The following is a 27,956-nucleotide window of genomic DNA, read 5'->3' as shown; positions in this document are numbered from 1 at the left end:
CTCAAAGAATCAAAATGACAAATCAAAATATAAAGTTATTACAAAATTTAATAACATATATATATATATCACCTAGAAAAACCCTTGCTTTAAAAGTTAAATGCAACTACAATATTTTTATTCTTCGTTATCTCGTTCTCTCAATTGCTTTCTTTCTCCTTTTTCGATGTAAAAACAAAATAGGAAGTACAACCAGGAGAAAAATGACTGTCACTCCTGAAATAAGAAGAAGGAAATGAGTTTTTTTTTTGTCTACCTGGCCTTTGTTAAGGGGTTCGCACTTGGACTTTTGTTTTCAGATTGATGTTTGTTGGGAAAATGAAGATGTCGTCTTCCTTATGGTGATGAAGGAGAAACAAAATAAGAGATCAAGTTTGGAGGTTCGTTTGGGGTTGATGGGTTATCGCGATTTGAGAACCTACCAGATTTTTTATGGATCCTTTCGCCTTGTGATGGGTTGTGCTTGTGAACGAATAAGAAAGAACATGAGTTTTTGGTGTTAGGGTTTGGTTGAAGAAAGAAGAAAATATTTGGGGGTAAATATTGTTTAAAACATCAATCCATGTGGAATGTCTAGCTGGCTGATGACATGTAACTGAGTCATGTCATTGGCTTAAGTGGACAACAAACAACTTATCCAACTAGGAGAGATGTCAAATTATAGGAGGGTATTTTTGAAAGGGTCTCAACATCACTATTACAGTGTATGAAAGATTGTTTATTTTTTACAAAATCCATTGAATTTGAAAAGTAAAAAGTTAAGTTTCCAAAAGACAAAATTTTGCCCCTTGGTGTATGGTTACATAAATTCCCCTATATTTTTTCAAAATTATGACGGTTAACTGCCACGTTGTATTGGGCATCTGGGGACAAATATTTTATAAACAAAATTATAAATTCAACGAGACAAATCATTTTCCCAAAAACAACAAAATATTTTTATTGAGCCATAATTTACTGACGTGTCGCGGCCGAGTAACCGAAATGCCACGCTGGCATAAGGTGAACTTCCCGAAACTCGCCCTTTCGCGCTGTCCACATTATCTTCTCCGTTGTGCCTCTTTGCTGGCTAAAAAAACCCTAAGATTCCGTGTACCTCTCGCATGTAGTAGTTGAATGGCTTCTCCCGAGATCGAAGTCGACTCAGACTCCAAAACTCCGAAAAACGAAGCCCACATCTTCGACGTTTTCTCCGCTTGTGCCTACGGAGATTTCCCAAAACTGCGGAAATTTGTAGAAGAAAACTGCGCTTCTCTCTCAAAGCCTGATGGAAATGGGTACTATGCTCTTCATTGGGCTTCTCTCAATAATTTCCCCGATATCGTGCAGTACGTCATCGAGGTATTGTGAATTGTTTGAATGTGGTTTTGTTTTGGTGGATTTTGTGAAGGAATTGCTGAGTTTTTATTGTTTTTTGGTGTTGTTGAAGCATGGCGGTGATGTGAATGCGGTCGATAATTCACAGCAGACGGCTTTGCATTGGTCTGCGGTTCGGGGTGCGGTTTCGGTGGCGGACATCCTTTTACAGAATGGAGCTCGGGTGGAGGCGGCTGATATTAATGGGTATCGGGTAATTGGCTTCTTGGTTACTTCAATTCTTTCTTTTTCTTCAATTGGTAATATGCTGTATGAATAGATGACATGATGCTTGTTTGAGAGTTTGTTCTTTGGTGTTACTGTATACTCCATTTCTGTTTTTCAATTCCTCCACTCCACTCCTATTTCCAATTAAATTGAAACAATGCTTCAACAAGTGGAAATATGGCTATGATTAACAAGATATCCTTGTTAACTTCTCAATGTTCTAATGGTTCCAATTCTTAGTACAATGTGTGATTGGTATGTGGGAATAGGAATGAAAGTAGGATGGGAATTGAGGTGAATCACACTAGTGAGAGTGGGATTTGGTTTCCATACTAATGAATTTTTGATTCCTAGTTCCATCCTAAAAAAAAATCCAAACTTCCCCTTCCCATTTTCTATTCCAGCATTCCAAATGTGATAAAAAATGGGAAGAAACTGCCTACTATACTCTCAAATTCTAAAGCTGTTTGAGTTTAACATGCTGAGGGGACTCCTTGAGCTGTTGATAACAGTGAACTTATCTTTTGAGATCAAGCCTTCTGCAAATTTGATATCGTAAAATTTGCATGCATGATATGATTATTTTTCCCAGGTACCAACGTCTTTTAATTTTTTTAATTTATTTAAAAGTGTTTATAACTTTTTGTTTGATGAGTTAAAAGTACAATTCACATGCAAAAATGGAGTGGAATCTAGTGCACATTATGTATATAGAGTGCCATTCAATCAGGGGGGCAAATGAAAAAAAGGGGAAAAGAATGCTGAAAATCTGTTTATACTGCTAGCTCACCCGAAAAGGTCAATCACAGATACTCCCATTTTCGTAGGATCCAGAGACCACATAAACCAAAATTAAAATTTTTTAAATACATATTTCAGTTTTATACCAAAGATCTCTACCCCTTCAAAATCTTTTGAAGATTCCTCTGGTTTCACAAACACCCAAAAGTACACATGGAGCTGAATTTGATACTTCTTTTTTCACACGAAATTCTATTTGCAAGATATTAGGAAGTTCTTAATGGACTGAGGCAGAACCTGAGAGATTTCGAACACAGAATAAACTAAAGCCCAGAGATGGCATATCATCTCTTGATGAGGGACAATATGATTTGTAGATGACTCATTTTACACAAACAACAAACAATTAGCTAGGATGCAATTTCTATGTCTCTAAGGGTCTAAAGTCAAGTATTTTCCAAAGGGCAGCCCATGAAGCCAACTTTTAATGGTGAACAGGAACTCCACACTACAGACACAGGAATTCCCTACTGGGAAGGAGGTGAGATTTCTAGAAAAAAATAGAAGGAAATCAAAAAGCATTTTTTCTATGGATTCCAAACTTTCTGATTTTCTTCAAATGAATAGAAGCTAAAGAAACATAGCACCTTTTCTAATTTTCAGTCATTTGAAGCTTCTCATAGAACCTGGGTTTTGGTGAACTACATTACTCTTGCACCTTAATCCATGACCCATAGATTCCTACTGAGGTGTAAAGAAATGGAATTGAGTCTCCAAATCCACTTGCCCCTTACATACCACACCAAACCCCTGCTGGATTTCCGGTGATCCCTTTGGATTGGGTTGAAAATCTGAAAATGGCAATATTCATAAGCTTTTGTTGATGCTTGGGAAATTAGGCACTTATAGTCATGATTTTTTCTGTTTCTTTTTTGTTTATTTATTTTTATTTTAGAAATTATATTTTTATGGTTAAGGATATTTTTAGTCATTGATGGTTAAGTTTTTTTGTACATGTTTTTGGATTAGATTAGGGTGCATGTAGGGTGTAAATCGTGGTTTATATATGATTTCATTGATTGGTTGGGATGTGAGTAAAGGGGTGATTTTGTGATTTTTTGCTCTCCCTTTTCTTTTTGGCCTTGTTGCTTTGTAGTCATTATGTATACTTTCAGGTGTACTTCTTTAGGCTTTCTTAATACAATTGCTTTTACTTATAAAAAAAACTTTTTTTTTTTTTTTCCTGATGGTTTTGGTCTTGATCTAAATTTTCTGATCTATTTCTTGTTTTTATGCATACTAAGCTTGTTATATTTTCAGGCTTGCAGTTGTTAAACCCAACATTTTTTTGCAGGCAGTTCATGTTGCTGCTCAATATGGACAAACAGCTTTCATAAATCACCTTGTTGCAAAGTACCATGCAGATTTTGATGCACCGGATAGAGATGGGAGAAGTCCTCTTCATTGGTATGTTAAAATGCTATGGCTTATGGACATGGACATGATTCTTGTCTTTGGATGCAGACCTGGAAAATCCTCATATATAATTCTTGAATTTTTTTCTTATAGGAGAGAATTCTTTTGTATTTGTGTGCATAATGGTGAACTTACAAAATATTTGTTTATTTTTTGATTTTGTGTATGAAGAGTGAGATAATGATGAATGGCCTTTATGAATAAATAAATTGAATTCCTAGAAAATGTAGGATTTGTTGGAACATGCTATATACACTTGAAAAAGAAAACAAAACTACCACATAAGCAAAGGAAAAAAAAAAAAACAAGTACGTACCCATGGCAGAAAGGACTATTCCATAACTAGTTTTGCATAAATCAATGTCATCCCCTTGCAGGTCTCTCTTCATTCCCAATGGTTCTCTTATTTTTTTCCTTCCAAATGATGCAAAAAATTAAATGATCAATGGTAACACTCTTTTAAAAATTCGTTGTTGTCAATTCTTGTCCACCAATCTCCAGTATCCTTTTTCCTAATCCATGTCCTCACCTATGTGATCCAAAAGAGAGAATGCAAAGGTTCATAACCATAGAATAGTTGTTGGTGCATCTTCTGAGCAAAATTTTCTAGATAACGGGACCTTGTCTGGTTTCTTTTAAATCTCTGGGAGGCCAAGACAGGGGGACCCCCTTTCTCCTTATTCATGTTTGTCATGGAGGCACTTAGTTGGATTCTGTGAAGGGCTAGTGAAGGGGGCTTCAAGGTGGGTGGTAAATATGGTGCATGGTTAGAAATGACCTATCTACCATATTCTGGCAATACATCGATCTTCTGCAACATGAGGGAAGAATAATTGGTGTATCTGAGTTGGTCTTTTATGTGGTTTGAGGCAACATACAGATTTAAAATTAATTTGGAGAAAATAAACTAATTTTGGTCAGGGGACTTGACAAAGTGAAGGAGCTTCTTTCAAAGCAATGGTAGTTTAAGATGTGGTGGAAGAAAGATTTCAAAAAAGGCTCAATATATGAAAGAGGGAATATCTTTCCAAAGTTGGGAGACTTATCTTGAGCCTACCAATTTACTTCATGTTTTTGTTTGTCATCCTAAAAACAGTGTGTTTAAGATTAGAACAAATTTGAAAAAACTTCCTTTGGTGTGGGGCTGCATCAGCGGAAAAAACCCCATTTGGTTAATTGGTTCATAGTTTGCTTGGACAAAAAGTAGGATGACCTTAGTATTAGAAATCTCTCTACTCTAAACAAGACACTCCTTGGCAAGTGGAGCTGGAGATTCACAATTGGGAGGGATTTCTTATGGAAAAGTATTATAGCACAAAAATTTTGGGAAGAAGTAGGGGGTTGGTGTTCAAAGGGTGTGAAGGATGGTTATGGGTTGGGTGTGTGGAAAGCTACTAGAGGTGGGTGAGAGTCCTTCATGAGTAGATCTCATTTCAAAGTTGGCAATGGAAGAAGGGTCAAATTTTAGAAAGATAAATGGTGTGATGGTGTGGAGACTCATCTTTGGAAGGTGAGATTCTTTGCATGAGAAGCAACATGGGAATAGATTTTAATGATTGATCAACTTAAAAGAAGGGAATGGATAATGCCAAATAGATGTCATATGTGCAAAGTTGAGGAAGAATCAACTGATCATTTGCTACTTCATTGCCATAAAGCAGGTATCCTATGGCAACTAGTTTTCTCTCTGTTTGGTGTGGTTTAGGTGATGCACTTTATTGTACGAGGAAGTTTGTTGAGTTGGCGTGGGTCTTTTATGGGAAAGAAACAGAAAAAAAAAGAAAAAGAAAAAGAAAAAGAAAAAGAAAAAGAAAAAAAGGCTCGAAGAGCCACCCCTTTAGATGCTATGGAAGGATAAAAACAAGAGGTCTTTTGAAGACTTAGAACAATTAGAATAAACACTTAAAGATTGTCTTATGAGTACTTTGTTTGGAATGGGTTAGAGTGTACATAGATGATCATTTTTGATATACACTATCTGTTTATTAAGAAAAAAAACCATGGAATTGCCTGATAGTGCAGAATGAGGTGATTAATTGATTCACCTTCTTTTACATATAATGCAATGATTTGGACTAAGTAATTCTTATTAATAAAATGATCAACCATTGAACATTTATTTATAGTCCCATCCAAGATGGAATCTGTCTTTGGAGGAACAACCAACATCTAATTGCTTTCAACCACAAAGTACTCTTTGTTTCAAAAATTAATTTTGATGTAGAGATTTCATTGAGGAGGAACCATTTCTTCATTTCTTTAGTGAATAAAGTTTTTTGAAGAGGCACTGATGCTATTAAGTTTTTAATCATGATTCTGCCTTATAAATTCACATTCCATCTGAGCACTACAACAACCACACACGAAGGTCACATTCCTAAAGTTGCTTGTGCACCGGCATCCATTCCACCTTAGGGGAATGCTTCCACACCCAATTTCAATCCAACTCTAACCCTTCTCTCATCCTTAGCTTTATATGTAATCCCTATACACTTATGAAGTTTGCCACCATAGCCTTCCAAACACCTACTTTATAGTTATTGATGCATCTTTTTTTTTGATAAATAAAGAGATAATGCATCTTTTGTTTGACATTGACTTATCTATGCCGCACTTCTAAGTGATGACCTCCCTGCACAAGCATTCACTTTCCACTAGAAACCTCAATAACCATTTTCCTATGAGCTGTGTATTTAGCTGCTACACCTACCTCAAAACTCAAATTCACCACCCTTCACATGAAGTTTGCTTGAAGCTTCCCCAACTGAATGCTACTTGAATTGGTATTATAAGTAGATATGATACTAGAAGCAAATATGAAAAATACGTAAGCAAACTAGTGAGACTGCTCTGAATGAAAGTGAATTTCCCTTTCATAAAGAACTCTCTTTGAGTATTGAAGCCTTAACTAATCCCAGGTTGTCATTAAGGAGAGGCTCATAATGGAAAGCTTCGAGTAGGAAGTTGGTGTAAGAAGCTAGGACCCTACCATTTCATTCAAGAAATATATTAGAAAAAGAAAAAGTACAAGAGAAGGATGAGAGGTCCTCCTCTCTTAATACAAAAACAACACAAAAGACTAAACACATCCGCTATACGAGGAGACATAGACAACCACAAAACTCCTTAAGACTCGAAAACTCTCATAGTTATCCACCTCTTTTGAATTACAAATCAAATACCAACTGAGTTGAATAAGATTGATTGGAACCTCTTAAAGGTGACTAAGCAAGAGGCCTACAAGGATGAATAAAAGTGAATTAGATCCCATAACATCTCTTTTGTTCTCCTCCTTTCCCCAAAGATCATAACATTTTTCTCTTGCCACATAATCCAAAGTATTGTGAGACAAGTGATTTGCCATAGGGTCTTGGCTCTAATGGAGTTCCTCAAACCTCTAAATAAAATACTCATCATATCACAAATACTCCTAGGTGGAATCCATCCCAAATTGGTTACCATTTCATCCTTACATGTTTAATTCCACACATTTCCCAACTTGGTGGATTAACTCATCTATCTAAACTAATCTTTTTTGCGTATACTTCTTTTCTTTTCTCTCTCTCTTTCTCTATCTCCTTTTTTTTTTTTTTTTTTTAATTAGAAACAACAATTCATTGATAGGGAATTAAAGGCACATGTGAAGGATGAGGAATCCTTCCTAAAGATACAAAACTCTGGTCAAACAAAGCAAGTGAATAAAATTCCCTAAAGACAAAGCTAAACCTATATCTTAATATATTGCCAAAAGAAATATATACGGGAAGGCTACTCTATTCTCTATAGACTGAAGCTTTGCTCTAAGCTTAATTATTTTGATCTTTATGATTCACACACAGAATTCCAATTAAGTTGAATTATGTTGAGAGGGGTCCCCTTGAAAGTTGTAATTGTAGAGGCCCAAAAAGAAGAACAAAATAAAATTAGTCCCATATGGATTCTATAGTTCTCAACCTCTCCGATAAAATCCTTGCATTTTTTTTTTTCCTTCCATACCATCTAAATTAGAGAAGGCAAGCATATTGCCACAAAATTTTGCCTTGAGTTGAACTTCCCAAACCCTTATAGGATATAATGCTCCTAGGAGGAACCTAATTGAGTTTAGCTAGTTTGAAGAACCTTTATGATAGCCTCAAAGTTATAGGGAATGTAAGAAAAGATGGCCAATCAATTCCCCGCTCTTTGTACTCATTTTTTTTGATAGGAAACCACACGTGAATATATTGATAGAAAAAGAAGTACAAAAGGAGGATGAGGAATCCTCCCACCAAATGTAAAACTAAACAACACGAAAAAATAACAATACACTAGGCCGTCCCATTGGAACTATTGAAACTACACACTGCTAGCCAATCAAGTTGTAATACGTTAAGGGGGATGCCTTTAAAACCCGCTGAACAAAAAGCCCAAAAGGACGCAAGGAAATGAATGGAGTCCCAAAGATTCTCTGAATTCCTAGCATATCTTTCCCGCCACACAACCCAAATTAAAGCTATACACGCGTTTTGCCACAGAACTACCCCTCTCTTGGACTTGCCAAAACCTTTATAATTGATGAACATCATGTCTGAAATGCTTTTCGGAGATACCCAATCCATCTTGGCTAGCTGAAAAAGTCTGTGCCACAACCCTAACGTCACTGAACAATGAAGGAAAAGATGATTTGCTGATTCTCCTTGCTCCATACACAACTTGCAAATGTCAAGGCTAAGAGCTTTGTGGGGTCTCCTTAATTGTAGCAAGTCATTGGTATTTACCTTCTTGTGTGCCACAAGCCAGACAAAGGCCTTAACTTTGAAAGGGACTTGAGATTTCCATACAAACTTAGTGGGGAAAAATGGAGATGAATCAGACATTTGGGACAAGGCTGTAAAGAAAGACTTGACTGTAAACATTCCTGAAGACAATAAGGACCAAGATCTCGCGTCTGAAGCGGAAGTGGATAAATTCATACAATCTAGAGAGTGCATGAGGCGTTCTAGTTCTTCTATCTCAGAATCGGTTAGATTACGATGGAAATTAAAGTTCCATGAGAAAGGGCGAGTCGAACCGAGAATTGAAGATATAGGAATATTTTTATCCATTACTACTTGAAATAGTCTTGGATATTGGTCTTTAAAGATTTGGTCCCCCTACCACAAATCTTCCCAAAAGCGAATTCTTTCCCCATCTCCTACGATAAACCGAGTATACTTGGAAAAATCTTGAAAAACTTGTGCAATGGCCTTCCAAGGACAGCGGTGTGACCATCTGACTACAGTATTGACATCCCAACTATTTGAGTGTGTCCCGTAGATGCTAAGAATGACCTGATGCCATAGAGTTGTACTCTCCTTAGGAAACCTCCACAACCATTTCCCTAAAAGAGCGCGATTCCTTAAAGGTATCTTCCCAATCCCCAAACCCCCTTTTACCCTCGGCTTGCACACTGCATCCCACCTAACAAGATGATCTCTTTTGCCTTCCCCAACCAGTGACCAAAGAAAGTCCCTTTGCATCCTCTCGACTTTTGCAGCCACTGAAGCTGGAATCTTAAACAAAGAAAGGAAATAGCTAGGGATATGGGAAAGGCAAGAGTGTAGGAGAGTTATCCTACCACCTAAAGATAAGTGAGCCTTTTTCCATCCGTCTAATCTCTTAGAGATTCTCTCAATCACTGGATCCTAGAAACCACAAGCAGTTGGATTCCCTCCCAAAGGAAGACCCAGATAAAGTATAGGCCAATCTGAAGCCTTGCAGTCAAGCATCAAGGCTAATCTAGAGAGATGATTCTGATCAAGGTTGATCATTGATGCCAAAAAGATTACTCTTGTCAAGATTGACCTTAAGCCCAAAAATTTGACCAAACACTAACAATAAACTCTTAAGAGTTTACAGTTCTTCCTCACTAGAGTTAGCAAAGAGGATGGTATCATCTGCGAATTGCAGATGGGACACCCTACATCTATTTCTACCTACCCTGAAGCCCTTCAACAAACTTCTTTCCTCAGTTTTCAACAACATTCTACTCAACACATCTACAACAATAGTTAACAGGAAAGGGGATAAAGGGTCACCTTGTCTTAAACCTCTAGATGCCTTGACCCGCCCTTTAGCATTACCATTCACTAGAATAGCAAAAGAGATTGACGACAAACAACCTCTCATCCAACTCCTCCATTTCAAACTAAATCCCTTCTTCTCCAACATGTGATCCAAAAAATCCCATTTCACATGGTCATAAGCCTTTTCAAAGTCTATCTTGAATACAACTCCCTCCTCCCTTGATCGCCTTTTCTCGTCCACAATCTCATTGGCCATAAGAACTGCATCCAGAATTTGTCTCCCTTGAACAAAAGCACCTTGAGTGGAGTGGATGGTCTCGTGTAGTACTCCTCTTAGATGCCCTGACAAGACTTTTGCTATTACCTTAAATAGACAAGTGATCAAATTGATAGGTCTAAAATCCGAAATCTTCTTTGACCGACTCTTTTTGGGCAAAAGGACTATGAAGGAGGCATTGGTGTTTTGATTAATAATCCCGCTATTGTGAAACTCTGCAAACACCCTCACTAAGTCTTCCTTGATCACATCCCAACAATCCTAAAACACTGCTATGGTGAAACCATCAGGCCTCGGCGCCTTATCCCTATCTAACTGAAAGATGGCATTAAAGATCTCTTCTTCAGTGAAAGGGGAATCCAGCCTAGAAGCACTCTCTTCTGATATAGAGGACCAATCAATACCTTCTACTCTCCAAGACTCACCAGGAGGACTCGAGTAGAGCTTTTTGAAATGAAGTAATATTTCCGTTGTGATGCTCTCGGAATTATCCAACACCAAACGTTTTTCATTCTCCAAGAATTTGATGAAATTCCTGTTTCGTCTCCCATTAGCCACTTTGTGAAACAACTTTGAGTTACAATCTCTGTCCTTAACCCATTTTACCTTAGCTTTTTGTCTCCAATGAATTTCTTCCCTCAAAATTAATTCCTCTAGCTCCCCTTTTCTTGCAACTCTTTGAGCAGCAAGATCAGAAGAGAGAGCCCCTTTTTGTACTCATGGATAGTGCAACAATTAGGATTGAGGGTTTTGTATGGTCTTCTCACATCTAGCAAGTCATTGGTATTGACCTTCTTCTTGGGTATGAACCACATAAAGACCTTGATCTTAGATGAGGCTTTAGATTTTCCAATGAATTTTGTTGGGGTGAAATGAGCAAGACCTAAAAGGTTATATAGGGTCAAAAAGAAAATTTTATTGAAAATAGGTTTAAAGAAGATAATGATGAAGCTCTCATGTTAGGGATGAACGGTGATAGGTGTATGTGAGATCTAGAGTACATGAGCCCTTAAAGTTCCTCTATTTTCAAATCATTGAGGTTACAATGAAAGATAATATTCTAAGAGAAAGAAAGAGAGATATCGAGGATGGATGAAATGGAAGAATTTCTAGCTGTCACAACTTTGAAAAGATTGGGAAATTAAAGGCATAGAGGTTGATTTGACCACCACAATTCTTTTTAGAAATGAATCCTTGCCCCATCATCCACCGCAAAATGAGTGTATTTAGAGAAATCTTGGAAATCCTATGCAATGGTCTTCCAAGGGGATTGATGTAATCACTTGACTAGAATGTTGGCATTCTAACCATTGGGATGAGACCTATAAATACTCAAAATTACTTTATGCCAAAGAGCATCACCTTTTTGGAAATCTCCCTAGCCACTTGCCTAAGAGAACTCTATTTCCCTATGAAATCTTTACGAATCCCAAACACCCTCCCACCTTAGGCTTACATGTAAGGTTCCAACTGATGAGATGTCTTGATCTCTCTTTCCCTCCCCTACCCTTGACTAAGGAAAATCCACTTGCATTTTCTGAATCTTTAACAACATTGTAGATGGAATCTTACATAACGAGATGAAGTAAATAGTAATGTGAAGCAAGCAAGATTGGATTAGAGGTATTCTACCTCTTAAAGACGCAAGGTTTTTTTTTTTTTTTCCGTTTATATAATCTTCATGAAATTTTGTCAATCATTGGATCCTTAATTTCACAAGGCGCGTAGGCCCAAGGCACAACCACTCTATAGCCCCTTGCTTGTTGGAGAGACGTCTCTTGTCTACTTTACTTTTCCTTTTTAAACACTTTTATTCTTGAAATTTCTAACTGTATATATATATATTTTTTTTTGATTGGAAACGACACAAAGATTTATTGATAGAAAAAAAAGTACAAAAGAAGGATGAGGAATCCTCCTGCCAAAGACAGCTAAACTATAGAAAAATACACTGAAAAACGAGCAAACGCTCTAAAAAGACCACTCCTTATGGAGTACATACAGCTATCCAATCAAGAAGTAACGCATTAAGGGGAGTCCCCTTAAAAACCTTGGAACAATAGGCCCAAAGAGAAGCAAGGAAAACAATAGAGTCCCATAGAGCCTCTGAATTCCTTGCTTTATCCTCAAAAATCCTCGCATTCCTTTCCCTCCACACAATCCGAAATTTCTAACTGTATATTTAAATTTATATAATTTCATATTTCTTTTGTTGAATGCTTCTTTAAAATGTTTAGAATCTTAAACTTTTTATTTGATTGGATTGGATTTTGGATCATATTTTATAAAGCTGATATGTATCCTATGTCACGTTTCACTTTGCTCAAGTGCACGCCTTGTGGTGAGCCTTGTGCCTAAGTTGTAGGAGACTTTTGCACCTTACGTGCACCTTGCGCCTTTTAAAACTATGTTCAAATCCTAAAAAACATTAGTCTTTGGGTTCCTCCCTAGAGGAAGACCCAAATAGGTTAATTTGTATACTTCTTCAAAACAATGCAAAACACTTATTAGCTACCTCTCAGGGTGGGAAATGGGAGGAGGATGAAATTTGGGAAGGATAAGTGGTGTGATCATTTTACCCTTGTAGAGGTTTTTTTAAATTGCATTCCATAGCCATTGCCAAAATGCTTGGGTAGCTTAGGTATGGGAGCAGGAGAGGGTTGGCAGTGTATGAAATCCTCGTTTTTCAAGATTGCTCCAAAATTAGGAGTTGGATGGGGTGGAAGCTCTCTTTAGAATGTTGCAAGGACAAATAATTAGTGGAGATGCAGATGATAAAATGGTCTGGCTGAACTCGGAGTGTGGTACTTTTTCAGTTAAATCTCTTTGCTCTTCTTTTTTCAATGGAAGAACAGGGATTTGCTCCTCCTATCTTGTATGGAACCCTTGGATCCCCTTGAAAGTTGTTTTTTTTTTTGCTTGACAAGCTGCATGGGGAAGAAATTTGACGTTGGATCAGCTCAAAAGAAGGGGTTGGGGGATGCTGAATAGATGCTACTTGTGCAAAGGAGAAGAAGAAACAGTTGACCACATTTTCCATTGTGGCTCAAAAGCGGTCATCTTCTGTAGAAAGAATAGAAATCCTTCCAACATAAAGTGAAAAAGCAGAACAAGAAGAGGATTGATGACTTGATCTTCAACAAAGTGAATGAATGCTATATAAGGATTCCTTAAGGACTCAAGAGAACCACAAAGATACAACTGTAGGGCTATTCACAATCCAAGAAGGAGATAATTATCACACCGTGATTCCTCTTGGAATAATACATATAATATCAGCATGAAAGAATAACTTTGCTGTAACTTTAATGCAAGTGGGAAATGGAGGAAGAGGTGGTTGGCTGATTCAATTTCTCATACAAAAGAATGCAACAATCTAAGCTAATGGCTTGTAAGGCTGTCTGCATTGGAGAAAAACATAAACATTGATCTTTCTCAGCTCTATCAACCACACAGAGACCCTAACTTTCACAGGAGTTTATGGCCTGTAGATAAATTCAGCTTGTGAGAACTGAATCAATAGGTCAGATTCTATTTTTTATCTTATATTTTTTTTGTCTTCCTTTTTATAGGCAAAGAAATGAGATAAAAAGTGGCTAACAAAAAGGGGGCAGACCCTATGTGCACAAGGGGCATACAAGAGGCACCAGAAAGCTGAAAAGCAACTACATAAAAAACAGCCTGAACATAAAAAATCACCTAACCCCAATTTAAGCTATTGATAAAATTCATTGGGTCAGATTTAGAAAGAATAGAGAAGAAAGACTTCGGCAGAGGCCACAAACACCTATCAAAATATATATATATAGGTAGAGGCCACAGATATCTAGGGTCAAACACCTCTTGTCTGGGTTGAAAAGGAAGACATTTTACCATGACAAAAGAGGGAAGAGAGGTTATTAATTTCTGAGTTGCTTGACTTTCTATGAGAACCAATATTTCAGGTTGGGGTGTGATAAAGAAGCAAGATCAGGGGTAACCTTAAAAAAATTGTAGCATTCTAGACTTTCATTGGAGTTCATTTGGTGTTTTAAAATTACCTCAATTAGTGTTTTAGCTTTGTGAAACACCAAAGGAGACAATGATGGCTATCTCAATTATAGTTTGTGAAGCCTTAAAGAATAACAAGCTTCATGTTGTCCATTCATTTGATACTAGTTTTCTTGCGATTTCAACTTTTATAAATTACATCAATCAGTATTCATTCTAGACTTACATAAGTGCACTAATTTTAAATTTTTAACTATTTTAAAACAACAAATATTAAAAAATTTACCTCAATTAGTGTGTTGCCTGCAAGGTTGCATTCTGTTCCAACCAAGGTTGCATTCTACGCTTGGGAGGCTACTTGGGGGAGGGTGCTCACTCTTGATAGACTTCAGAAAAGAGGATGGCAGTTTCCTAATTGTTGTTTTCTATGTGGGTGTGAAGAAGAAACTGTAAATCACATTCTTATTCATTGTATAGTTGTCAGAGTTTTGTGGGATATTGTTCTTGGGTTATCAGGTGTGCAGTGGGTTTTTCCAGAAACTGTAAAGGGGGTGTTAACTAGCTGGAGGGGCCCTTTTGTGGGAAAGAAAAGGAAAAAGATATGGAAATCCATCCCGTTGTGTATTTTTTGGACGGTTTGGAAAGAAAGAAATAGGTTAGCTTTTAGGGGAGGAGAGTTAAATATCCAAAAGCTTAAGAATTCTTTTGTGTGTAGTTTGTGGAGTTGGGCTAGATTGTATATTGGCAAGGAGCGTATGTCCCTTATAGGGTTCCTAGAATGGTTGGCGTCCAACTAAGGGATGGTGAGGCTTGCTGTTTTTTTGGCCTTTTGAGGGGTTTGTTGCTTTGTATACCCCCTGTATACTTGTAACTTTTTGCCCCTTTATCAATATATCTTGTTTTACTTATCAAAAAAAAAAAAAAAATTAGTGTGTTGCCTGCAGTTACATTAATATACTAATTTTAATACGTCAATTTTTTTAAACACCAATTGTTGAAACAATCACAAATTGTGTAACATTCTAGGCTAAAGTAATTTGGATCTAATATTAATTTTTAACTATTCCAAATGTTAAAAACTACCTCAATTGATGTCTCCTCCTAGACTTACATTAATTCACTAGTCTTAATTTTTTAGAACTATTTTAAAACATCAAATATTAAGAAATTATCTCAGTTAATTGCTAAGCTGCACCTACCAATAATGTCCTACTCTTTGTATTATATTTATTTAAAACACTAAGTGTCATAAACCTGTTGAAATAATGTGTCATTCTAGAAACTTTTCCACTGTTTGAAATGGCAAAAATTTCCTTTTTAGTGCATTATTTTCAATTTTAGATTTATGGCAGTTTACTGATTTTATATATATGAACTAAAAGAAGAAAACCTCTAAAAAGAGAACTAAACATGCTGCACAGCTGAAAAAGATTGCTGAAACAATCCAGAAAAATGCTGAGTACAACTCGGTGTGGCACAATATGCCCTAAAAAATGATACCAAAAACTTTACTTCTTGTTTGGCCGAAAGGCTTGCCACTTGATTAGTTAAGGAGCTAAAAGAAAGGAGCACCCCAACTCAATAGAGATGTACAACTTTGGCAACACGCTAGCTTCCAGGGAATTGGCAACCACTTGGACAGGTGGATTTTCTATTTTATGAAAGATGTGGAGGTCCATCAAGTCTTTTGGGTCCTCTTTCCTTCTTGGTCACTCATGAAATGACAACAATGAAATCTCCCTCCACTGCACTAGGCTATCTAGAGGAGCTGGAATCTTAGCCTCAGTTGCAAAACCTTCACTTGCAGGTTTAAACAAGGCTTTTAGCACTATATCACAATGATCCTCAAGCACCCCACCAATCTGTAGCTGCCCAATGTTGCCCAAAGGACACCTAGAAAAATTTTAGTAAAGCAGTGAAAATACAAGACATGTTTCCTAAATCGGTCTGCAGACTGGGTTTCAATCTAGAAAAATAAGGCTTATAGGAGTTCATGCAAAGGCTTCACGAACTAAAGTCCACAAGAAAGAGGAAAAATAAAATAAGTCCACACTGCTTGTTCTGTACCTATTCTAAAAATCATCATATTGTTTTCTATCAGATGGTGCAACACAAAGTGAGGCTGGCAATACCCATAAAACCTTGCTTCTATGGAGTCTCCCACTACTCCTAAATGAAATAAATAACATGTCCTCCATACTTCTAGGTGGAATGCAAATAATCTCAACCATGATCTCATTACTATTGGGCAATGAAGAAAGAGATGGTTAACTAATTCTCCATTCTCCTTACATGTAGCACACTACTCCAAGCTGATGACATTTTAGGGTCTTTGCGCCTGAAGCGTATAATTGATATTAACCTTCTTATTTATCAAAAGTCATTTGAAGGCCTTAACTTTAGCAAGGGCTTTAGATGGAGCCACTCTAGATAGAAGACTCATTGGGTGAGGTAGGTGTTAATATTAGAACTATGGAAACAAATTTTTTTGATCAGAAAAAACCTAAAATACATCAAAACAAGGAGAGAAGCTTTATGGTAGGTGTTTATATGCTTTTAAAAAGCCTTTTTTTTTTTTTCATGGGCAAATGAGCAATAAATAAATAAGCGCCAAAAATTCCGCCTAAAGTACATAGGAAGTATACAAGTGCTCTTCGAAGCAAAAAACAAGAAAAGAGAAAACAAAAATATATGCTTTGGGAAAACTTGAGCATTAAAGTCTTGCTATTCTTAAGAAATATTGTTAGGGAAGTGGCTTTGGATAATTGCAGGTAAAGTATAGTTTCCAGACAAAAATAATCTTCGAGAAGAATGGGAAGGTGAAGGAGGATTGGAGCACTAGAGTGGGGAGGGATTCCGTTGAGTTTTTAAATAGCCATTAAGAGGGGCTTGCCTGATTCCTCTCCAGATATGCATTTCTACAGACATGATCAGTGGTAAAAAAATTCTAGATTGATAGTTGGTGTGGAAGGCTTCTCTCAGAAATTGCTTCTTGAACCTTTTGGTTTTGCTATTGAATACAAGCTTGGGTGGTGGATTGCTGGGATACTAGGTTAGCGAGGGAAGCTTGTTGAAACCCTAGGTTCAAAAAGAGTTTTTCTTTTCTGGTTGGGAATTGGGATATGTTAGAGGGTCTTTCTTGCAGGTTTTGAATTCTTTGTCTATTGCCAATGATTTGGAGGATAAGTTGGTTTGGAAGGCTTTGAAAAGAGTTTTTCCCCCCTCCTTATTATATCCATTTATAAATCTTTAAACATAAATGGCCACTTTACTTTCCTTGCAAAGAGATTTGCAGCTGTTAGTGCCATCCAAAGTGGGTTTCTTCATGTGGGAAGCTGTGTGGGTAAAATTTTTATAGTTAATCATAAGATCATGTGGAGAGAATCTGAAGAGTTTTCAAAGGAGTAGAATGGGCAGACCGGATCATGAATGGGTGGTTCCTAAATGCTTTATTTGGTGGTTTAAAGGGGTTGTGGATAGCAACAATCTCTTGTTTTTGGATTTTGTTGATTGTTTAGAGATGCAAGCTAGGGGAGTGTTGTTTTCCTTGTTTTCTTTTTTAGCTTTATGTTTTGCTTGTCTTGTATACTTCCCTTGTACTAGGGTCATGCCCCTTTTTTTGTTAGGCACTTTTCTCATATATTTACTGTTATTTGTCTACTTAAAAAAAAAGGATTACCTGACTGGTATGTTCTTTCGGAGTTGGAAAAGATTGGTAGAATCACGTTGTAATTTGTTTATTGCAAAAGGTTAGTAGAGCTGCTGAGGCTCAGGAGGTAAAGATGCGCTTAATACACTCTCTTACTTATCAAAGAAAAAAGGAGTCACTAGCGAGTTTTCCTATGGCTAATTAGGTGGGACTATGAGAAATAACAATGGGCAAATTTCAAGATAATTTTTTATTTATACTTTAATAGAGGATTCCAAATATGCATTGTGACAGAAAAGAAATGTATAAAGGATTGGAGAAATATTGAAAAAATCATGCTATTTCATGATAAGAAAAATACCTTCCCTGTTGCATTATATTCATGTGTCTGTGTTTATCCATATTCATTGTTGATCTTATTGGAATATTGCTGATATATTTAGGTGATATTTTGGGGATATCACTGATAACCCCTCAAAATAAGATGTTTGCTAATTTTTAGCTTCCTTCTTTAAACCCTTTTGTTTCTTTCCTTGCTTTCTTCCTGTACCTGAAAAAGTTGTTTATTCTCCATGTGAAATTTTTAGTTTGATTTGCTTTGTGCAGCACTTTCAAGTTCTAGGTTAATAATACAAGTTGCCAATGTATTCTGTTGAAGTGATTTGGATATTTTTGGCCACTTAAGTTTAAGATGATGGATGTGTTACATGTTGGAACAGGATCTGTTGAATTAATTTTGATTGCTTAAATTACAGTGCCATGTGCATTGGAGGTATTCCATTTGAAAATGTTTGAGTTGTGTAACTAGCTTTCTAAGTATACAATTTAATTTTTACCCAGGGCTGCCTATAAAGGATTTGCAGATACGATTCGATTACTTCTTTTTAGAGATGCATGCCAAGGGAGAACGGATAAAGAAGGTATATTAGACATATAGTATAATCCTATATATGTTGTATCTCCTTTCAATTGTTTATCCTTTATTTCTATTTAAACTCATAAAACTGTCATGTTAATCATCTATATATGTCAGTGCGTGAATACAAATGTCTTCTTGGACAGATACAACTCATTCATTTAATTCTTTCTGTATATTTAATCACTTTAAAATTTTATTTTGTATCATCACACGCATTTGATCTCTCCTTATACCTGTGCTTAATCCTCAGATCTTCAATTGCATTCATTGTAGTTACATTGTCAATAGCTAAATTTTTGGAATTAGCACCTGGACCACTTTAGACACAAAGTCTCCCTTAAAGAACAAGAAGTGGAACTCTGTTGAGACAATGAAGAGAGGGAACACCTACACAAGAGATTGATTTAAAAGCTCATAATCTCTATGCCTGAAAGGAAAGTTAACTGTAATCACACTGTTAAGACTGCGAGCTCCTCATATGGAGCATCACTAAATCTAGGAATTATCTTTCTTATAATAAATGTTTCTTTCTTTCTTTTATTAACATGTTTACTTATTTTTGCTTTGAGAACAAGAGAAAAACCAGAAGCTGAAGAGTGAGATATACCAACCTCTTAATAGAGCACAAATTGGATGGCCCTACAGGAAATTATATATTTATTTTTTCTGGAGAGGTTTTCCAATTAGTCTACTTGTTGCAGGTGCACAATCTTGTTGTCATACATTTTCTGTGAAACCATGTTCCCTGAAACAAAGTTTTGATGATAGCCCCTTGATTCTATCTATAGTTACTCTGATTTTGAAGATGAATCCCATCTTGAAAATCTTGTTAGGATGATGTAATCTCTTTGAAAATGTGTTCCATTGCTTATCTATAAAAAAAATAAAAAATGTGTTACATTGCTATACATGAAGGAAACAGGTAGAAAGGACGGGGCATTCATTATTGTTAAAAACTTACTATAGATTATATGATATATTTTTTTATAAAATCAATGCATATTGCCAAATTGTCCTAAGTGTATCTTACGATACACAATACAATATATTATACAACAATACAAACACCTTCCACTATTTTTCATAGTTTCTAAAAAAATCAAACTCGATTTTTTTTTCTTAAAAGAATTATTATATTAACATATTTTAAAATCAGAAATTAATGAAAAAGGGAGAAAAAGAGGTAAAATAATCCCACATGAAAAATCCATATACTTGTTGCCAAAGTCACTCATGAAATTTAAAAAATGAAGTAAATCTATTGTTAGAATAAATATTGGGGAATTGCCATTTGATTAATTTGAACATTGACATTTAAAAGTGAAAACAATAGTGATAGGTAATAAACTTTTTTATTTGATATGTTAGTTTTTCTTTTCTCATTTTTAGGTCTCTTTTTTTTTTTTTTTTTGGGAGGAGGGGGGGTTTGGGGTGGTGTGGGTGGGGGGTGAGGAGAGAATGATTATGGAATGTTCACATGGTTCAGGGTTCGAATCCTGTCACTGATGATACCTGAAATTTACTCGGTGCTGGTTGTTGCAAGACGGTCAACATCCCGAGATTTGGGTCCCCATGGAGAGTCCTAAGGGCTTGACCATGGAAGGTTCCTCGGTTATCAAAATATATATATATATATATATATATATATGGAATGTTGGAACTTGGAGATGATGCATAAAAACATACACATCAATAACACATAAAAGTTTATTTAACATGCGTGGTTAGAATTTGGAACTAAAAATCATGACTAAAAATTTAAGAAGTTTATTTTTGTGGATTTTTTTTATAGGTAAAATAAAAGTGTATATATATGAAAGGGAAATGTCAATTGAGCATCCTAAAGTACACAAAAAGCATACATTGGTCACCAAAGGCACAACTAAGAGAAAAGAGGGCTACAAAAAACAACACTAAGCCTCAACGAGAACCCAACCAATCAATAAAGCTAATTAAAGACAAAAGATTGTCATCTATAAACAACTTAGTCCACGACCATAGATTATAAATAGAAGAATGTTTTAGCCTTTGGTTGGAAAGCTCCTCATTTCAAAAGCAATTTTGTTTCTTTGCTTCCAAACTATTCAAAAAATGTATAAAGGGGTTGCTCTCCAAGCCTTTTACATTTTTTGCTCATGAAAGAACCATGCCAACCTAAAAGAGTCTCATTAATCATAGAGGAGAGAACCTAAGACATGCCAAAAAGGGTAAAAAGTAACTGCCAGACAACCCTTGTTTTTACTCAGTGAACAAGGATGTGGTCAATGAATTCTTCTTTGTTATGACAATGGAAATATATGTTTTCTAAAGACCAACCCTTCCTCTACACATGATCTCAAGTTAAATTGAACTTGCCAAAGTTTGAGTGCTTAGTCAACTTCCACGGAGCAGGAGGGAATTGTGGAGATAGTGTTTTAGGATCCAAATAAATTTACGAATTCTTTCTTGGAATGTTCGAGGGGCAAACAACAAGGAAAAAAGGAAGATTATTAAAGCCTTGATCAAGTCACAAAGGGTGGACTTAGTGTGTTTACTAGAAACAAAGATCCAAGAGATGGTTGTTGGGGTAGTGCACAATCTCGGTGTGGATAGATGTCTAGAATGGGTAGCAGTGAATGCGAAGGATGCTGTAGGTGGAGTTCTAGTGTTTTGGGATAATATGGTGCTTCAGTCGGTAGGAATGGAGGTAGGTAATTTCTCGATCTCGTGCTGGTTCAAAAATTGAGAGGATGACTTCTATTGGATTTTCACAGGAGTGTATGGTCCTACATTAAGGGGGGAAAGGGAAGGCTTTTGGGAAGAGTTGGGGGTAATTAAGGGTCTATGGAGTGACCCTTGGTGTGTGGCTGATGACTTAAATATGATTAGATTTCCTAGTGAGCACAATAGAGATGAGGAGGTTCTCTAAGGTAATTGGGGATTTAGAGTTGAAAGATTTATCCTTGGGGGGTAGGGGTGCTTTTACTTGGAGCGGTGGACTGAATAATTAAGCCAAGTCGAGGCTAGGTCGTTTCATTGTTTTCGAGGATTGGGAGTGTCATTTTAGTGTGCTTTCCCTAGACTAGTGTTTGATCATGCTCCTATTCCTTTAGATGGGGGAGGGGTGAGGAGAGGTTTGACTCCTTTTAGATTCGGGATTATGTGGTTGAAGGAGGAGGGCTTAAAGGACTTGTTGAAAAGTTGGTGGGAGGGGTATGGTTTTAGCGGGTCCTCTACTTCATTTTGACTGCAAAGTTGAAAGCTTTGAAGTTGAACTTGAAAGACTGGAATAGAGAAGTGTTTGGAAAGATTCAATTCAAAAAGTGAATGGCTCTAGAACAAGTGGCTTTTTGGGATTCTAAGGATAGGTTCAACACCTTGTCTTTGGAGGAGTTGAAAGTCAGAAATGAAGCTAAGGAGCAGTTTAAAAAGTGGGTCTTGATTGAAGAAATTTCCTAGAGGCAGAAATAAAGGGAAGTGTGGTTGAAGAAAGGGGCTAGAAATACCAGGTTTTTTCATAGGATGGATAATGCTCATAGGAAAAGGAATTCTCTTGCCAAAATTGAGATAAATGGGTCTTGGCTCACTAAGGACGCTGATATCAAGGAAGGGGTGGTCTAAGCCTTTCAAACATTGCTATTTGATTTTAGGGATTGGAGAACTAGGATAGATGGGCTGTTGTTTGAGAGGTTAGGGGTGTAGGAGGTTGTAAAGTTGGAGGAGCCTTTCTCAGGGGAGCAGGTGTTAGGGGCTTTAATGGGCCTTAACAGTTTAAGGGATCTTAGACTACTTAGCTTGGTGGGCAGTTTGTATAAGTGGTTGGAAAAGGTGTTAGCCTATAGACTCAAAAAGGTGGTAAGAAAAGTGATCTCAAAGGCCTAGAATGCTTTTATGGAGGGAAGACAAATTTTAGATGCTTCACTTATTGCTAACGAGGCCATCGACTTGATTATGAAAAACAAAGATTGTGGAATTCTATGCAAACTTGATATAGAGAAAACTTATGATCATGTAGATTGGGCTTGTTTGCTTTCAGTCTTGCACAAGATGAGTTTTGGTGAAAAGTGGATTGGGTGGATGAAAAGGTGCATCCCCATAGCAAGCTTCTCTATTTTGGTTAATGGTACCCCAATTGGTTTTTTTTCCAGAGCTCTAGGGGCTTAAGACAAGGTATCCTTGTTTATTTGTTGTGGTTATGGAGGCGCTCAGTTGTTTGATAAAAAAGGGCAGCCGGTGAGGGCTTTCTGACGGGCTGCCAAGGGAATTGGTGCTTTGCCATTAAAAAGGAAGCTCTCTAGAATCATGTTATTAGTGGGAAATATGGGGAAGAAGAATGGGGGTGGTGTTCCTAGGAGATGAGGGAGGGGTTTGGTGTTGGTTTTTGGAAAGCCATAAGGAAGGAGCGGGGTATCTCTTCTTGGTTTCTTGGTTTCTTCTTCTCTTGGTTTTTGTTTTTGTGGGAAGGACCTCTCATCCTTCTCTTTCTTTTGTATCTTTTCTTCTATTAATATATTTTTCTTCGTTTCTGATAAAAAAAAAAAAAAAAGGAAGTAGCGGGGTCTTGTGAGTAGTAGAATCTCTTTCTTGGTGGGCAATGTGCGGAGGGTCAAGTTCTAGAAGGATAAATGGTGTGGAATTGTTTCTTTGGGTAGTTCTTTCTAGTCCTTTGCCTTAGCAGTTTCTAAGGAAGTGTGGATGAGGGATGTTTGGGATTCTTTTGTTCAAGGGGAGGGGAGTTAGAGCCCTTGTTTCTTTAGACCCCTTAATGATTGGGGGGTGGGAAGTGTGGAGAGGTTTCTGTCACGCTTGCATGGGTTGAGGGTGTACAGGGATGAGGAAGATAGGGTGCTTTGGATAGAGACAAAGAACGACAAGTTTATAGTGAAAAAGAAAGACAAGTTTATAGTGAAGTTGCTCTATACTTCTTTGTAGCCAAGGACATCGATTTCTTTTCCATGGAGCATCATATGGAAGGCGTGGGTGCAACTTAAAGTTGTTTCTTTACTTGGGAGGCAACATGGGGAAAAGTATTAACTTTAGATCAAGTTTAGAAAAGAGGAAGGTTTTTGGCGAATAGATGCTTTCTATGTTTTATTGAGGAAGGATCCATATACCATCTCCTTGTCCATTGTGTAAAGACAAGGTCTTGTGGGAGTTGTTTTTCGCCCTTTCGGGGTGTCTTGGGTACTACTCTTGTCAGTTATAGAGACACTCTTAGGTTGACATGGTTTGTTTGTGGGTAAGAAACATAGGAAGGTTTGGACAACAGATCCCTTATGCTTATTTTGGTCAGTTTGAAACACAAGAAATAGAATTGCCAATGGGGATGAGCTTTCAATCTAAAGTCTAAAAAGTTCTTTTGTTTGTCTTCTTTGGTCAGAGGTGAAGTTGTTTATAAATGATGTTCCTTTAACTCTTTTCAGTTTTCTTCGATTGGTTGGGCTCTTGGTGAGGGTGGTATGGCTTAAGTCATTCTTATTTTCTAGTTTTGGCTTTTGGTGGTGCCTGTTGGTGGTTGGCATAAACGTTCTGTATACTGTGGGTCGCTCTTCTGGTGGCCCTTATTAATATATCTATTTTCTTATCTATATATATATATATATATAAAAGGTTGAACCAAACATAAAGAACTAACGCATAATCAGAAGGGTTAAAAATCTCCAAAGAGAACACTAAAAAGATCTAATCCCCCATTTAGCTAGCTCATCAGCCACATGATTGGAAATCTAGGCCTCCAAGAAATAGAGAGGGCAATGTCCCTCGCCAAAGATTGGATCTTCCTGAACTGGTGAGAAAGCCCTAGTGATGACCCCTCCTTAAAAAACCTTTGAAACAATCCTGCAGAATCCCCTTCCATGAGAAGTTTCTTGATGCCCATCCCAGAAGCTAAAATTTGGCCCCCTCAATGTGCTGAAAGCTTGGCAAATAAGCTGCCTTTCAATCCAAAGAAAGAGGACCTTGGAATTCTTTAATCTTTGGAGTCCAGAGGGAGGGCAAGAAGTAAAATCTGCCCAATTCATCAATATTTTTGTGTGGTGTTTCATTTTGAAGATATTTCTGTCTCCTATAAAAGAACTGAGGCAAATGGATATAATATTAGACCAAAAAGGACTGCACTGATGAATATATTCTAATTAACCTATTAGATTTTCAGTAGAAAAGATTTTAATATATTGCCAAAGCCCGTGGCTATCATAATAACCACATGGTGGTTTATTTGGAAAACTTCCTAATTTTTGATACTAGATACTAGATGTGAAGATGATGTATATCTTAATGCTGTCAGGTTGTACTCCTCTACACTGGGCGGCATTAAGAGGAAATGTGGAGGCATGTGCGGTGCTTGTACATGCAGGCACAAAGCAGGAACTAATGGTGAAAGACAATGCTGGATTTACTCCTGTTGAGCTTGCATCTGATAAAGGTCATCGGCATGTTGCCTCTTTCCTTGTATGTAACTTTGTACCGATGTTTCCCTTTATGGTCAATTTTTTTAATCTAAGAATCAGGACTTAAAACCCATGATCTTCATTCCTGTTTATAGAATGACTATATTTCATTAGAGGTTTTCATGCTCCCATGATATGTCATCTTATGGTTTCTGGTTACTCTGCTGTTACCTGTGCTATGACATTCCTTATGTTTTCTGCATTCAAATTTGATAAAATCGCAATGATATATATCCTTTTTGTTTGGCTTTTCTTTTATTCCTACTGTTTTTTGAATATCACTAGTATATCACAAGTACTATTGCTTCCTCTTCTTTAATTCCATTAATGAGATGAATATGCACCTATGGACCCATAAGATGATCATGCAGAATAATATTATTAGGTTTCATCCATTAGGTTTCACTGTTGATTGCTCAGAGCTAAATAGTGCAGGAGGTTATAAACTTGAAGAGTGTAAGGCAGTGCAGATCAATAGTTCACTGGTGGTTTGACTAACAGTGGCTGCTTATGAAAGCTGGATTGTTCATATGCATGGAAATAAGAGGATTGCTTTGGAACCATGGTGTGGTAGGACTACTTTTTTTTTTTTTGATAGGAAATGACAAAGGAATATATTGATAAAAAGGATGTACAAGAGAAGGATGAGGAATCCTCCCACCAAAGAAAAACAAAACTACAAGGAATCAAATACAAGAAAATACAAAGTAAAAACAAGCAAACTCTCTAGGTTAGACCAACCCATTGGGATTATACACTGCTAACCAATCAAGTTGTAACACGTTAAGGGGAATCCCCTTAAAAACCTTAGAACAAAAAGCCCAAAGAGAAGCAAGGAAATGAATAGAATCCCAAAGGTTCTCTAAATTCCTTGCTTTATCCTCAAAAATCCTTGCATTTGTTTCCCGCCACACCACCCAAATTAAAGCGATGCACGCAGCTTGCCATAAAACAATCCCTCTCTTAGAAGATCCAAAACCGTTAAAATTGGTAGATAGCATGTCAAAGAAGCTCCTTGGGGGAACCTAATCCGTCTTTGCTAACTGAAATAATCTGTGCCACAACCCCGTCGTCAGAGAGCAATGGAGAAAAAAATGATCTACTGTTTCTCCATTCTTCATGCACAATTTACAAATGTTGGGACTAAGTGCAAGTCATTAGCATTTACCTTTTTGTGTACCACTAACTAGACAAAGGACTTGACTTTGAAAGGGACTTAAGAATTCCAGACGAACTTAGTAGGGAAAACTGGAGGCAAACCAGAAGATTGTGATAAGGTAAGAAAGAAAGATTTGACTGTAAAAAGTCCTGAAGGAAATAAAGGCCAGGATCTCATATCTGGAACCGAAGGTGATAAATGTAGACGATCAAGAGACCGCATGAGACTTTCTAAATCTTCTATCTTAGAATCAGAAAGGTTACGACAAAAGTTAAAGTTCTAAGGGAAGGGGCGAGTAGAGTTGAGAATTGAAGAAATAGGAGTATTTTTATCCGTGACTACTCTAAGTATTCTTGGATATTGGACCCCCAAAGGTTGGTCCCCCCACCACAAGTCTTCCCAGAATCGAATTTTTTCCCCATCTCCTACCACAAACCGATTAAACTTGGAAAACTCTTGGGAGACTTGTGCAATGGCCTTCCAAGGTCAACGATGTGACCATCTGATTATAGTGTTGGCATCCCAACCATTGGAGTGTGATCCATAAATGCTTAAAATGACCTGATGTCACAGAGCTGAACCCTCCTTAAGATATCTCCACAACCATTTCCCTAAAAGAGCGAAATTCCTTATAGAAATCTTTCCAAATCCCAATCCCCCTTTTGCCTTCGGATTACACACTACATCTTAGCTAACCAGATGATCTCTTTTGCCTTCCCCAACCCTTGACCATAAAAAATCTCTTTGTAATCTCTCAATTTTTGTTGCCACTGAGGCGGGAATCTTAAACAAGGAGAGGAAGTAATAGGGCATATGGGTGAGACAAAATTGAATGAGAGTTATCTTGCTTCCAAAAGATAAATATGCCTTTTGCCACCCATCTAATCTTCTCGAGATCCTCTCAATCACAGGATCCCAAAAGCCACAAGCCTTGGGATTCCCTTGCAGAGGAAGACCCAGGTAGAGTATAGGCCACCCCGAAGCCTTGCAATTGAGCAACTCGGCCAACCTAGAGAGATGATTCTATTCAAGATTAATGCCATAAATATTACTTTTGTCAAGGTTAACCTTCAGCCCAGAAATATGCCCAAACACTAGCAAAATACTCTTGAGGGTCAGCATATCCTCTTTTCGAGTGTTAGAAAAGAAAATGGTATCAGCTGCAAATTGTAAATGGGACACCCTTGTTCTGTTCTTACCCACCTTGAAACCCTCAAAGGCATTTATTTCCTCTGCTCTCAATAACATCTTGCTCAATACATCTACAACTAAAGTGAACAAAAAAGGGGATAAAGGGTCTCCTTGTCTTAAACCTTTGGATGTCCTAACCCACCCTTTAACGTTTCCATTCACTAGGACTGCAAAAGATACCGAGGACAAACAACCTCTTATCCATTTCCTCCATCTAGGACTAAACCCCTTCTTCTCCAACACATGATCCAAAAAATCCCAACTCACATGGTCATAAGCTTTTTCAAAGTCAATTTTGAAGACAACTGCTTCCTCCCCTGATCATCTTTTCTCATCCACTATCTCATTGGCTATGAGAATTGCATCCAAAATTTGTCTCTCTTGAACAAAAGCTCCTTGAGAAGAATGGATAGTTTCATTAAGTACCCCTCTTAGATGCCCCACTAACACTCTGGCTATTATCTTGTAAAGACTAGTGATCAAGCTAATAGGTCAATA

The 27,956-nt window shown here is 37.1% G+C and overlaps 1 protein-coding gene across 1 annotated transcript in view; it reads left to right on the top strand.

Annotated features, from left to right (window-relative positions):
- Positions 1-908: 908 nt before the first annotated feature.
- LOC100241204 (probable protein S-acyltransferase 23) overlaps positions 909-27,956 on the top strand; it is a 60,790-nt gene continuing 33,742 nt past the window's right edge. The window contains exons 1-5 of the mRNA XM_002270469.5: positions 909-1,341; positions 1,430-1,570; positions 3,680-3,792; positions 18,602-18,681; positions 24,946-25,109. Coding sequence (XP_002270505.1) covers positions 1,117-1,341; positions 1,430-1,570; positions 3,680-3,792; positions 18,602-18,681; positions 24,946-25,109 — 723 coding nt within the window. The 5' untranslated portion in view covers positions 909-1,116. The remainder of the gene's footprint in view (positions 1,342-1,429; positions 1,571-3,679; positions 3,793-18,601; positions 18,682-24,945; positions 25,110-27,956) is intronic.

This window comes from Vitis vinifera, chromosome 3, assembly GCF_030704535.1.
Source record: "Vitis vinifera cultivar Pinot Noir 40024 chromosome 3, ASM3070453v1".
NCBI lineage: Eukaryota > Viridiplantae > Streptophyta > Magnoliopsida > Vitales > Vitaceae > Vitis > Vitis vinifera.
The sequence above is the reverse complement of the archived record's forward strand: the minus strand, read 5'-3'. Positions and strand labels throughout refer to the sequence as shown.